This window comes from Vidua chalybeata, chromosome 4, assembly GCF_026979565.1.
Source record: "Vidua chalybeata isolate OUT-0048 chromosome 4, bVidCha1 merged haplotype, whole genome shotgun sequence".
NCBI lineage: Eukaryota > Metazoa > Chordata > Aves > Passeriformes > Viduidae > Vidua > Vidua chalybeata.
Genome location: NC_071533.1, coordinates 14,710,282 through 14,723,525, shown reverse-complemented (window position 1 = coordinate 14,723,525; position 13,244 = coordinate 14,710,282). Strand labels below are relative to the sequence as shown.

The following is a 13,244-nucleotide window of genomic DNA, read 5'->3' as shown; positions in this document are numbered from 1 at the left end:
TTACTCACTCTGAAGGAAATGTATTTTCATTAGGTCTGCCAGTGTTGTATCTCTTGTTAAAGAAATACTGTGAAGTATTTTCATCAAGCATTTCAGTTGTGGAATGTGTTTTTCTCAGAATGGGCTCTTGGCTAATGGGTACATAATTCACTATGGGGGATTTTTTAAAAGAAGAAAACCTGCTTAAACTGATTTTTTTTTTTTTTTGAACACAGAAAGTAGTAGTGCTGGAACCTGGACACTGAATGTGTTGTGGAAGATGTGTGGTATTGATGTCCACATGGATCCAAACATTGGGAAAAGACTGAATGCTTTGGGCAACACCCTCACAACATTAACAGGAGAGGAAGATATTGATGACATTGCTGACCTCAACTCTGTGAACATAGCTGACCTTTCAGATGAGGATGAAGTTGACACCATGTCTCCCACTATACATGCAGTAAGTGAATCCACCAAAATAAGTGCTACTAATTGGAAAAAGTCTTCTGTCAAATGGGAAGATCTTAATCTTGAGTCCAGCATGCGAGTCTTTATAGCTCATGCAAGTCTTGTTGCAAATCAGAAACAATTGTGTGTGTGTTTTCTAACTCGATATTTCAAAGGCAACAAATTACAGATCATATTTCAAATAACAATCTGGATTTGAAAACATGGAGGGGACACAGCACCTAACCTCAGGTACTTGAACTGTAAAAGCCATGGCTTTCTTCTAGGTTTTCTTCACAGGAGAGTAAGTTACTAACATGAAAAAAAATTCTACTCAGTATGCTACTGACCTTGCTTTTTAGTTTTCTACAAAACCATTTTAACAGCTGTTCCTTAATGTCTCTTGCCTGCTGACAGAGGAAACATTTTCCCAGCACACTAATGCTCCTGTTTGTTGTTCAGAAATCAGGTGGAGGTTCCTTGGGTGGAGATGCACGCAAGCTCACATTTGGGCAGCGGATTGTAAATCACCTGCTGGGTTTGAGCCCCCCAACCCACCGATACTCTGTTCCTGTAGAATATCTCTTGGGCTCAGCGAAGCGGGATTTGCTCCATCCTAGCAGAGCACATAAGAAAGCAGGCAGATCCTGCTCATGGGGACATGTATGTAGTAGTTACAGTGTGTCTAACTGAATGATGGGCTTTGGATCACTGGAAAAAATCCAATCAGCTGCTTATTCACATGAACTGATTCTTTTGCATGCACTAATCCATATTTGAAGGTGTGAAATTCACTTTGCCTGTTGTTCAAAATGTACTGATGTCCAATTTTTCATTAGGACATTAATGAGATGTTAATTTTCAACAGGAGATCGTTGATCACCGGCGGCAGGGAGCTTCCAGTATCCAAACTGGAGAACAGCGAGGAAGGAAATTTATGAAGCGTTTGGTTGATATTAGAGAGCTCAATGAGCAAGCAAAAGTCATTGATGACCTAAAGTATGTGGGGTTTGCTTATGTTTGTATCATACATCTTGTGGCACTGTTAGGGTTAAGTGCAAATCGTTGCCTTTATTTCAAAATAAAAGATTGTCCTTTTGGATTCTAAAAGCAAAGTCTGTATATGCAAGTGCTCTCTCAAATCTCTCGGGTTGTTCTATAAGTGTCAGATTAGCCTGTATTTTTCTGACTCTGCATTTTAATGACTGATTTATAATCCTTTTCCTGTTGATTCAAAATCATAGTTCCATCTTGATTTATTATCATGCTGATTACTTTAGCAAAATATATTACTTTGAAACTGTAATAACCTTAGGAAGAAGAAGAAAAATACTTAAATTTACTTTTTTTTGCATCGTGTACATGATGTTTTCAAGATAAAACTTGAAAACTTTCTTATACTGTACTTGACATAACCCTTAAGAAAAACTTATTTCAGATTTCACTAATTTCATCTGACATTCTGTGTATTTCATTAATAGTATTTGCAAACATGGTTTGTTGGGCTTGTTTGGGCTTTTCCCCCCTTTTCCCCAAAACAGACTTACTATAAATTGATCTGTTTGTGATGGGAATACAGAGGTTGGCAGTTGTGTGTTAAATTGTGAAAAAGGATACATGTTTTACTGTTTGTACTTAAAATGAAATTGCTGTCACCATTCAGAGGGAAATTTTATTTGAAATTAGGGATTTAGGTTAAATGTTTGTTTTCGTACTTCTGTGGCTGTATTTGGCACTAGTCATAAGTATTGGGGCAAAAGAGAAAATGGGATAATTCCCAGGGAAAGCATTCTTAAAACACAGATTTTTGAAATTGTGGAAATAATATCTGTAAGGTAACTCAACCATGCTTTACCTCCAGGAAATTAGGTGCAAGTGAAGGGACTATAAACCAAGAAATTCAACGCTATCAGCAGCTGGAGTCGGTGGCTGTGAATGACATCCGCAGGGACGTCCGCAAAAAGCTCCGTAGATCCAGCATGAGGGTGAGCAGGATTAGGCTACTTTGAGAGTATTGTAGCAATTGTGTCCTAAAAACCCTTTTACTTTGCTGGCACTCCCATGTACAGTAGCATTTTAGCTTGCCAGAGTTTTTCTCTGTGTTCTCAGTTGTTGCATTTCCATATTATTTCTGGTTTAGGCTGCCTCCTTGAAAGACAAGTGGGGTCTGAGCTACAAACCCAGCTACAGCCGATCAAAGAGCATTTCGGCATCAGGGAGGCCACCTCTGAAGAGAATGGACAGAACAAGGTGAGCCTCTGGGAATTTGGGATCTGTGATAGCCACAACAGCACATGAAACAGGGGAAAAGTTGGACTGTGGCCTGAAGAGTCCTTTTACCACAGGCAGCAGCTGCTTGTGGTGGAACTAGATAGAAAGAGGTAATTTTGCAGGGCAGGCATGTTCTAAAAAGCATTTTTTCTCATTTTTCTGAAACCTCTGAGAAGATTTCACTTCTACAACAACAAAAACATATTGAAGAAATGTATATAAGGCAAAACATCATAGTGTAAAAATCTTGTTTTCTACACCTGATTTATGATCATCTGCCTTTTAAAAGGGCTGCTGTAATGAGAAGAAAGGGAGATGCTTTTTTTCTGTATGAATAATTCTCCCATGTGACAGATTACAAATAGCTTATTTTTTTGTAATTTCTGCACGTTGGCTCAGGATTGAAAAGCTTGCAGAGACACATTAGCAGAGATAGAGTACTGGCCAAGTCCTGTGCAGCTTCCTTCTCTTTTCTTCTCCCCCTCCTTCCTTTTCACATACCCACGTGCTTCAATTATGATTTTATATATTCTTCCCTAAAAAAAAGATAAATATGACCTTGTATTTGTATAGTTAACTGTTTGCATGACCCTAAAATCCTGTCGTATAACTCAAGAAGCTGTTGTGGTTTTGTTTTGCTTGCAGCTCTCGACTGGGAGACAGTGAAGACCTCCCAGATATCCGTGTGGATGCTGCATCCCCTGGGCCAAGAGTAACCTTCAACATACAAGATTCTGTAAGAATTACTTTATATGCCATATAATTGTATTTCCTCTGCCATTTGGTCACCAGTTCATGAAATAATTATATCCAGGCAAACCCGAATTGTGTCTGCTTTCCCTCAAATTACAAATGCGTTTTTGGAAGATAGACTTATTTTGTCAGAAGACAGATGTACTTTGGTTTCTTGGCACAGAAATTAATTGACTCATGACAGAAAAATATTTTTAAATGGCTTGATTTGTTTCATAGGCTCACACAGTAGTAATTTTCTTGGAAGTTTTGTCAGAGGTGTGCAAAAAATCAACTAGGTTTTTTTTTCGGTGTTTGAATATATTTAGAGTTTTGGAAATGGGTATTAGTTTGCTGTAGCTCTACAGGTGTATCCTTCTCAGTGTTTGAAATGGATTGTTGAATTGGTTTGGGTTTTTTTTCCCTTTTTTTTTTTTGCAATGTTTTCTCATGTTTAAAATGTTTCTTTTGCATGGCTGAGATTATTGTAATTATTTTAATTTATATTTTTTTTATTTCTATTAAGTTGAATCAAACAGCTTTGGGGATTGCACAACAATCCAGCTGTCCAGGGGAAGGGTATTTTCAGGTATTTCTGAGCAGAAACAAGTATTCTTTGCCAGAGAACTAATTTATCTTGTAGGGAGCTGCTTTTCAATATTTCATTTCTTTTGCACTCAGCTAAACAGAATGTATATTGAGCTGGAAAATACTTAAATATGTAAACTAAGTAGAGGAACGTGATTTATTGTTGATGAACAACAATCAAAGTGATTCTACACCCTTACATAGACTTAAAATTTCTTCTAAAATGAATTACTGGCTTTTTGCTTAAATCTGAGCAAGGCTGATGTAAAGTGACCCAAGTCTAGCCTTGAAATGTGCTTTAGAGGCTGATTTTAGTGTGTGCCTTCACCTGTTACATTGTGTTTCAATGTGAGGGCAATCAACACTGGTACAAAATAATTACCAGGTGGGAGGACATCTTCTCACACTTACTTCTGTTAAAATTCTTGTATTTAATGTGGAATAAGACATCTTCCAATAATAGCAAGTAGGGAATGTTCCAAAACTTAATATCCTGAGAACAAGTGGAATTTTTTAAACTACTTTCAAAAGCATGTTTAGGAAAAATAGTATTTTTCTTTAAAAAAAAAAAACTAATCAAGCAAACCCAAAACTCAAATCAGAAAAGGCAAAACTAAACTAGTGAACAAAAAAAAAACAAAAACAAAAACAAAAAAAAAAAAAAAAACCAAAACAAAAAAAAAAAAAAAAACAAACAGAAGAGACAGTAATGTACTTTTTCTCCCTTCTAACTCTCCTCATGCTCTCCGGAAATAAATTCCTATTTCTGAGAGAATGGTGGAAATGACACCTGGGAATATGTGCTTTGCACATTTAAATCTGTTCACATTTAAAAGCTACCCTGCCTATTGTTGTTATGTAAAAAGCCCAATTAGCTTAGGCTTTGTTGGCATAGCAAAATACTATCAATCACTTAGAGGTATCAAATGTTGAATTTTTTTTTTTAAATGTATTTTCCTGACATCATGCCAGTTGTTCTGCAAGCTCTAATTTGAATTTGCAGACTGTGTAGCTCTGCAGTGACACTGCATATGAAGTGCTGGTGTTTAACACTTGCAGATGCTTTTCACAGGCATTTTAAGAATTTAATGTTGGAAAATGGCTTGTGGCATGATTTCTGGGAGAAGCAGGAGGCTCCTTTAGGACGTTCAGTTCTGTGCTTGGGCCAGGATGCCTGGGGCAGTGCTGTACATTCTGTCTAGTGCCCTGCGTGCCCTCACTAACGCTTCCTGCAAGTCATGGGCACTTGGGCTGCTTTCTGTCCTTTTCTTTCAAAATAGATCTTAAATTTAAATGAAATGTTTCCTTTCTTTCTAAATTGGTAAGAGCATGATGAGCCTTTGTCTACCAGGCTGAGCTCAATCACTAGGCAATGGCAAAGGTGTCCTCACCAAGCTTTCATTCCCTTCTTTTTCATAATCCCTCTTGCAATTCCTTTACCTGCTCTCTCCATGTTATGTGGAACTCAGAAGTGAGGGTTTCTCATAGCAGGCCTGCTTCTTTATCTATCTACTGCATTCTCTGTGGAAATCAAATCTGTGGAAATTTACTATCTTTTTGTCTTTTCACAATCAGTTTCCAGAGGAGACAGAAATGGACCTTTTGTCCGTAACTATTGATGGTCCCTCCCATTACTCATCTACTAGTGAAGGCTCATGCTCGGTATTTGGTTCACCCAAAACTCCAGCTGTCTTCTCACCCGGCATTCCCTTCCAGCCTGAAGAAGGACGCCGGGAAGACAGCTTATCCTCCAGCAGTGAGGACTCGGAGAAGGAGGATGACCATGAAAGGGAGAGGACGTATTTTTATAGGAAACCACCGTAAGTAACGGTCCTGAGGAACAACATAGAAATGAAGAAGATACCTGAATATACTTTCAGTACTCTCAAACTTGAAATATTGAATTTAAAGCTACAAATTCTGTTGCTGATGAAGTACTGAATACACTCAAGTGTGTGTGTGGAAGGCAGGTGACGGATCCTCATTAGAAAAGGAGCTAACTAATACAAATTTCAGGTCTTGGAACAGCATGAAAGAACTTGGAAAGTGAGGTTTTTGAGGCACAAAACTGCGTGTAGGTCCACAAACTGGATGTAAAAATGTGGATGCTTACAAATATGAAATCTATTGTATATATATATATATTTGTTAATTTTTTGATTGAGAATTTAAGAAAAGCTTAGTTTTTTGTACTACCCTATATTAAGAAATGTGACGTGCTAAGGCAAGATGGGTCACTGTATTGCTGCATATCAGATAAGGCCTTTTCCCAAAATGCTTTTATAAGATCCTACAGTGTGGACATAGTTTGAGAATGCCTTGTAGCCCCTGCTGAGGTAAATGTCCTGCTCATACCTGCCTCCCACCTGTGCCTGTGCAGGAGCACCTCTCGCAAGAAAGCCACGGGGTTTGCTGCTGTGCACCAGCTGTTCACTGAGCGCTGGCCAACAACACCCACCAACAGGAGTGTCACTGGCACCACCACGGAGAGAAACATTGACTTTGAGCTTGATATTAGGGTTGAAATTGATTGTGGGAAGTGTGTGCTGCATCCCACAATGCTCCAGCAAGAGCATGAGGACATCAGTTTGCGAAGGTAAGAAATGTGTGCATTAGTTTATTACCAGCACTTTTTTTTTAGTAATTAGCACTGCTTAAATTAAACAGCACCATAAGTTGCAATTGTTCTGGCCCAGTGTGGCACAGGAAATGACTTTAATAACATGAGTATATTTATTTCAGGAGCTATGATCGGAGTTCCAGGAGCTTGGATCAAGAATCTCCTTCAAAAAAGAAGAAATTTCAAACTAATTATGCATCTACTACTCACTTACTTGCTGGCAAGAAAGTGCCATCATCTCTACAGACAAAATCCAGTGATGTGGAAACAACAGTGTTTTATATTCCTGGGGTGGATGTAAAGGTAAAATGAAGGGATAACTCAGCAGGGAGGCAGTGACAATGTTCTTCTCTCCAACACAGTCAAACTTTACACTCCCTTGGTTTTTTAAATGTTTCTATATCCGAGCATGAACGGGTCTCAACAGAAATGTCCTTTTATTTTGTGATTTGAAATCCTAATGGAGTAAGAACAGGGAAAAATCTGTCACTGCTTGAAGGAAAACTTCATGCAATTCGGTTGAGGCAATGCCATAAATCAAATGCTCCTCACTTGACACAGCTTGGCTTTTCTAGTCTTCCAGTGTGAAAGGACTATGTGTGTCCATGTCCAGTGTTCCAGGCTGTCTTCAGGGAAAACAGTTATACCTCATGTTCTGCCTGTTGCTTTTAGTCAAATTCAGGAATAACTAAACCTTCTCTACAACTCTTGTTATGTTCTGTGTTTTGAGTAATAGTCTACTGTGCACATGGAGGAGGTGTAAACTCCTGGGTTCAGGGGTATTTTGATTTTTTTATGCCAATTTCTGTATGCCTGTGTTTAGTAGTGGAACAGCTCCACCACACATTAAGACAGAAGGGAGGCTGTGTGCATGCATGGCACAGGATGCATGTGATGTAACAGAGGGAGAAACAAGCTTTAGTCTTGCTAAATAATGAATTTCCTCTGTTTCTCTGTGTTTTATTGAATTTTTAATAGTTTATTCGTTTATCTATTTTTTGTACTGTTTTCAGTTCTTTTTGTGTACAGGATGTTAATTGGAATGTAATGTATCTTACAATGATATTTCTCTAAAGAATGAGAAGAAATAAATTTTGGAGGGAAGGAGTAGCACCAAATGGCTGTACAGAAATTGAGTTCTTCATGTGAAGCAACATGATCTTGCTTTGCTTTCCAGCTGCACTACAACTCCAAGACTCTAAAGACTGAATCGCCAAACACTTCTCGAGGATCCTCTTTGCCACGCACCCTTTCCAAAGAGTCCAAGCTGTATGGTATGAAAGATACTGCCACATCATCTCCTCTCTCTAGCACTATCCACAGCAAGACTAACACCTTACTTCCTCCCCAACCCCCACCCATTCCATCAGGTACTTATAGATAAACTTTCTGAACCTTTCATGGATATATTTTCCTGTGGTGCAATCTAATGCCTTTAGATTTGGCTGCACCTTACCTGGAGCACTGCGTTTATCCAGGCTTGACTTTGGCTGCAGAAACCTGACCCCAGAAGCAAGAATGCAGTTCATAAAGCTGCATTTTTAGACATGGTTTGCCAAACCAGTCTCAGTAATATTTTTGTCATAGTCACCATATCCCAGTGTTGGACTGTCATTGCTTTCTCCCAGTTTTCATTTAACAAAAGAATGTTGGAAAGCAGTGTAAATATCTGTAAATATTTCACCCATTGAAGGTCTTTAAATAGCCATGATTTGGAGTAAGATAATACGAGCTTTGTTGTGTCTCCAATGATTCCTGTTTTCAAGCAGGCGGCTGTTGTTACCTCATGTCAGATCCAGAGGCATGTAGATTGCATCTCCAGTTTCTGAGACATTCACTCTTCTCCTCTTTGGCATTTAAATATTGCTTCAAATACAAAGGTGAAATTTTGTCAGAACTTGATCACCTAGCAAAATTAATAACTGGAAATTGTGCTTGTGGGTTTTGCCTTATAAAATCACCAGAGATGCTGGGAGAGAACAGTGAAATGGGGATACCTCCCTCAATTCTCCATGCTGTGGAACCATTAGCTCTTACTTCTTTAGGTGGCCATCCTCTTTATGATTTCCAGATGTTGTGTAGTGGTATATGCTACTTATCTTCACTTTTGTTCTCTACTCTATATTCTTTCTAATCTTTGCCTTTGAATTCTTACCACATGATGTCCAGGTACTGAGTCTTGCTGCTTAAATGTCTGTAAGCTCTGCATTTGGTGTGGAAATTACACTTGTATGATAATATATATGCCCCCCAGACTAGAGATTGGCTTGTAATTGCTTTATTTCTTTATGCATTTTATTTTTATAAGTATTTCTTAGTCCTGAATGGTTTTGAAACACATCTATTGTTGTTTATACTGCTTTTTGTAATAATACTTTTCCTCTGGAAACCATTCCTCTGGAATGGAGACCAACTTCTTGTATTGTCTTTGGTTTCCAGTAAAAGTAAGATAGGACAATGTAGTCAGAGACATGAGGCAGAATTGTTTGCACAGAATGAAAAGTCACTGCTTTTTTTTTCTTAGCAAATGAAAGGATTTTTAATCTCTGTTTTAGTAGTTATTTTTTATATTTGTCTTGGAGAATTTTAAATCTATGTCTCCAATGATGTATATTCATTCTAATAGCTGTATTGCATAGAGACAGTAAGTGAGCTGGTACTTATATCTTCTCTGCATGTTAATATTTTGATGAGCATGGATTCAAGATTCCTCTTCCACAAATTTACAAGACAGTAACCTTTTTATTAGTTTATACTCTGACTAGTTCCAAGCTTTCAAAAATTATGGTTTAGAATCTTTAGTCATTCTTTGCGTAAATATAGTAGGACTTGCCATTTGCAGTTTTAATTTTTGGATGTATTTTCTCTATTTAAACTGACTTTCCAGACTTGTTGATTTATTTTTCCTAATACCACTTTCATTTCCAGTCAGCTGTAGTTTCTTTGCACTGGGTATTTGGAGAAGAACTATCTATGTTTACTTTCAGTGCTAAAAAGTGAGGTGTTGACAATGACAACAGAGTGCTGGGTTGAGAACATGAGCAATGGAATTCCTACAGTTAAGCCTTACAGACTAATGGTTATTTTTGCAAAGTGAAAACTTAATGACTTCATTTATTCTAGCAGACCTGACCTAGATCTCTTCAGATGATAGAGAAAATTAGAGGGCACAGCTTGATAAGTTATGAAGCGTCTTCTAATGTTTATCAGTTACTGCTCAGTGGTATTACCTTAGGCAAATGTATCTTCTAAATGTTGCAGCCAAAGGGAAAGGAAGTGGTGGAGTGAAAACTGCTAAACTCTATGCATGGGTTGCGCTCCAGTCACTGCCAGAGGAGATGGTGATCAGCCCCTGCCTCCTGGACTTCCTGGAGAAAGCCCTTGAAACCATTCCCATCACACCCATTGAAAGGAATTACACAGGTCAGTTGCATAGTTGTATTCTGGCACTCTGTGCTTTTTTGGTATTGAGCTGCTTTTCCTTTCAAATTCCACTTTCTAATGAGTTCTTGTTCTTGTTAAAAGCTGTTAGTTCCCAGGATGAAGACATGGGGCAGTTTGATATGCAAGATCCTTTGGAAGAGTCCACAACATCCTTGGTGTCATCCTCAACATCAGCATATTCCTCCTTCCCTGTAGATGTGGTGGTTTATGTACGAGTCCAGGTGAGGGTTTAATTCAACATTCAGAGTAGTAACTTGTTTTAGTCACTGTCTTTTAAACAAGCCATGCTTCTAAGTTTGATTTTTACAGAATAAAAAGTCTTGAAAAAAATCTTAAAGAATAAAAAGTCAAATGTCCCTTCTGAATGCTTTATTTTCTTTTTGCCTGCCAGCCTTCTCAAATCAAGTTCAGCTGCTTGCCGGTATCCAGAGTCGAATGTATGCTGAAATTGCCTTCCCTGGATCTTGTTTTCTCTTCCAACCGAGGAGAACTGGAAACTTTAGGCACAACATACCCATCAGAAAGTGTGTCCATTGGTGGCAGTACTCCACAGAGTGGTTCAAAGAATTCAGCTAGTAAATCTGGAGCGCCAGGTAATACGTGTGTGGATGTCAGTTCTCTACACAGAATATTTAAGCTCTGTTGCTGCTAGAGGGCATAATTTGAAGTGTATTTGGTCTGTTTAATACTGCTGTTAACATTAAGTATTATTTCATGTTTGAAAATGCTTTCAAAATCTGATTTTTGCCCCCCCCCAAAAATGCAGGTTCATCACCTGGCCTTGGCAGCCCTCTGGGCAGGACGAGGCACAGCAGTAGTCAGTCGGATCTGACAACTTCCAGCAGCAGCTCTTCAGGCCTGAGCTTTACTGCCTGCATGTCCGACTTCTCCCTTTACGTATTCCATCCCTATGGAGCTGGAAAACAAAAATCAGCTGTTACTGTGCTAACCCCTGGATCGGGAGCCTTGGGTACGGAACAAGGTTTTGTTTTTTTTATGAACATGATTCAAGCGTGGCACTCGTTTCTGGACTGCAGATTTGAAAGGATCACAGAAGATGACAATGTTTCCTTCATGCTTCTAGGGAATGTGGATGAGGAGCCAACTTCGGTCACTGGCCGGAAGGACTCCCTGAGCATCAACCTGGAGTTTGTGAAAGTCAGCCTGTCACGGATCAGGCGATCGGGAGGCTCCTCCTTTTTTGAGAGTCAGTCTGCAAGCAAAGCTACCAGCAAGATAGACACCACATTGATCAACATATCTGGTAAATGCTTCTTTCATTTTAATCCCAGCTAATTAGAGAACTGCTGTTCCAGTGATGGACTTTACTCTTGGGAGCTTTTTTTTTTTTTTTTGGTAAGATCTATGTACTTATTTTCTGCCCCTGCACATGAGATCCTGACTTACTGGGAAAACAGCAGGATGGTTGTGATTAATTTGCCATTAAAATTCTCCCATGAGGCGTCTGAGGCACATCCAATGCAAGCAGAACTCAAAATAATCTGTATTCTTGGGTTCCACCGTGTCTTTATGAAGTGCATTTGTGTCTAATGTTTGGACTCAGAGAAATGGCAACACCTCAGGAAAGCTGTTTTCATGACAGCAGAGACAGTACTACTAGGTGAAAGAGAAAATGACTTGGTTACCAAAACCTTTTATTACTGGGAATTTACAACTGTGTGCATGTGCTTTTTCAGCTGTCTGTGACATAGGATCTGCTTCTTTCAAATACGACATGCGCCGCCTCAGTGAGATCCTGGCCTTTCCCAGGGCGTGGTACAGGAGAAGCATTGCTAGAAGGCTTTTCCTTGGTGATCAGACAATAAATCTGCCAGGTAGGAGACTGCTTATAACCACAAAACTTGTTACACAATGAGTTACAGTAGGAATTTTATAAGCGTTTATTACCAGTGTCATATTATACCACTGAATAGGTGTAAATGTATTATGATTTACTCCACATGCAGTCACTCAGCGACGTTTGATAGGAAATCCTAGACAGAGGAAGTGAAAAATTGCTAACATAGGTCACTGAACAATATTAAGAGCGTATTCCAAGGCCAGGTTAGATGGGGCCCCGAGCAACCCAATCTAATAAATGGCACCCCTGCCCATGGCAGGGTTGGAACCAGATGATATTTAAGGTCCCTTCCCAAACTGTTCTATAATATATAAACAAAACCAGCAGAAAACTTTAAGTTATGTCAAATGAAATACATTTATTTCTTAATACTTCCTAGTATACATGAGGGTATGGTTAGACACAAATGAAATAGTTTTTCTGTATTTCCTGTGCTGCTTTTTCTTCAGTAGCATCAGGCCCTGGCACACCAGATTCAATTGAAGGAGTGAGCCAGCACCTTTCTCCTGAATCCTCAAGGAAAGCATACTGCAGGACATGGGAGCAGCCCTGCCAGTCTGCTTCCTTCACTCACATGGCACAGTCCCCCAATGTTTTCAGTGAACACAGTGCCAGCAGTAGTATGTCACCTGGGACAGCATCTCACAGCCTCAAGTCTCCAGCTGTCACAAGATCCAGGAGTGTGTCTGACTCCTCAGTGCCTCAGAGAGGTGAGTAGATAATGACATGTATATTTTTTTAAGTATTTCCATCAGCTGTATGAAAGAAGTATGCCATTACCACTTTGAAAATATTCTTTTCCACAGTGCTTGGCACTGGAGAGTCAATGGCTTGGAGAAGGGAAAGTGCCTAAAATGGATGAATGAAAGTTGTTAGCATATTTTCCATAAAATTTCCCTATCTGTGAGTCAATTTCTGTGACAGCTAAAGCAATGCATATTGCAAATCCTGTAGTTCTCATTTATCTTCTCTCATAGTTTTGTGTTCTTAATAAATATGGTGCTTGTCAGTCCTTTTGTAATATTCAAATATATTCAATACTCCTGGATATATTCTGCCAGTTTTTCCTAGCATGTGGAATAATTTAAATTTTTGTCTATTTTTTTTTTCTATTTAGATACTATCTCAAAAACATCGACTCCATTTAATAAGTCAAATAAAGCTGGAAGCCAGCAAGGAACACCGTGGGAAACACTGGTTGTGTTTGCTATGAACCTGAAACAATTAAATGTTCAAATGAATATGAGCAATGTAATGGGCAATACTACGTAAGTGGAAAACACAATCAAGCATGTTTTA

The 13,244-nt window shown here is 38.9% G+C and overlaps 1 protein-coding gene across 2 annotated transcripts in view; it reads left to right on the top strand.

Annotated features, from left to right (window-relative positions):
- Positions 1–13,244, top strand: part of BLTP1 (bridge-like lipid transfer protein family member 1) — an 87,473-nt gene that overhangs the window by 69,287 nt on the left and 4,942 nt on the right. Inside the window, exons 60-78 of one of the 2 annotated variants that reach the window (XM_053941920.1) lie at positions 216–442; positions 892–1,092; positions 1,298–1,428; positions 2,291–2,414; positions 2,570–2,679; positions 3,346–3,436; positions 3,959–4,021; positions 5,596–5,840; positions 6,401–6,616; positions 6,763–6,943; positions 7,818–8,010; positions 9,902–10,063; positions 10,166–10,305; positions 10,476–10,677; positions 10,851–11,054; positions 11,169–11,348; positions 11,782–11,919; positions 12,395–12,655; positions 13,063–13,213. In XM_053941920.1, coding sequence (XP_053797895.1) covers positions 216–442; positions 892–1,092; positions 1,298–1,428; positions 2,291–2,414; positions 2,570–2,679; positions 3,346–3,436; positions 3,959–4,021; positions 5,596–5,840; positions 6,401–6,616; positions 6,763–6,943; positions 7,818–8,010; positions 9,902–10,063; positions 10,166–10,305; positions 10,476–10,677; positions 10,851–11,054; positions 11,169–11,348; positions 11,782–11,919; positions 12,395–12,655; positions 13,063–13,213 — 3,220 coding nt within the window. The remainder of the gene's footprint in view (positions 1–215; positions 443–891; positions 1,093–1,297; positions 1,429–2,290; positions 2,415–2,569; positions 2,680–3,345; positions 3,437–3,958; positions 4,022–5,595; positions 5,841–6,400; positions 6,617–6,762; positions 6,944–7,817; positions 8,011–9,901; positions 10,064–10,165; positions 10,306–10,475; positions 10,678–10,850; positions 11,055–11,168; positions 11,349–11,781; positions 11,920–12,394; positions 12,656–13,062; positions 13,214–13,244) is intronic. The other variant, XM_053941921.1, reaches the window with a different exon arrangement.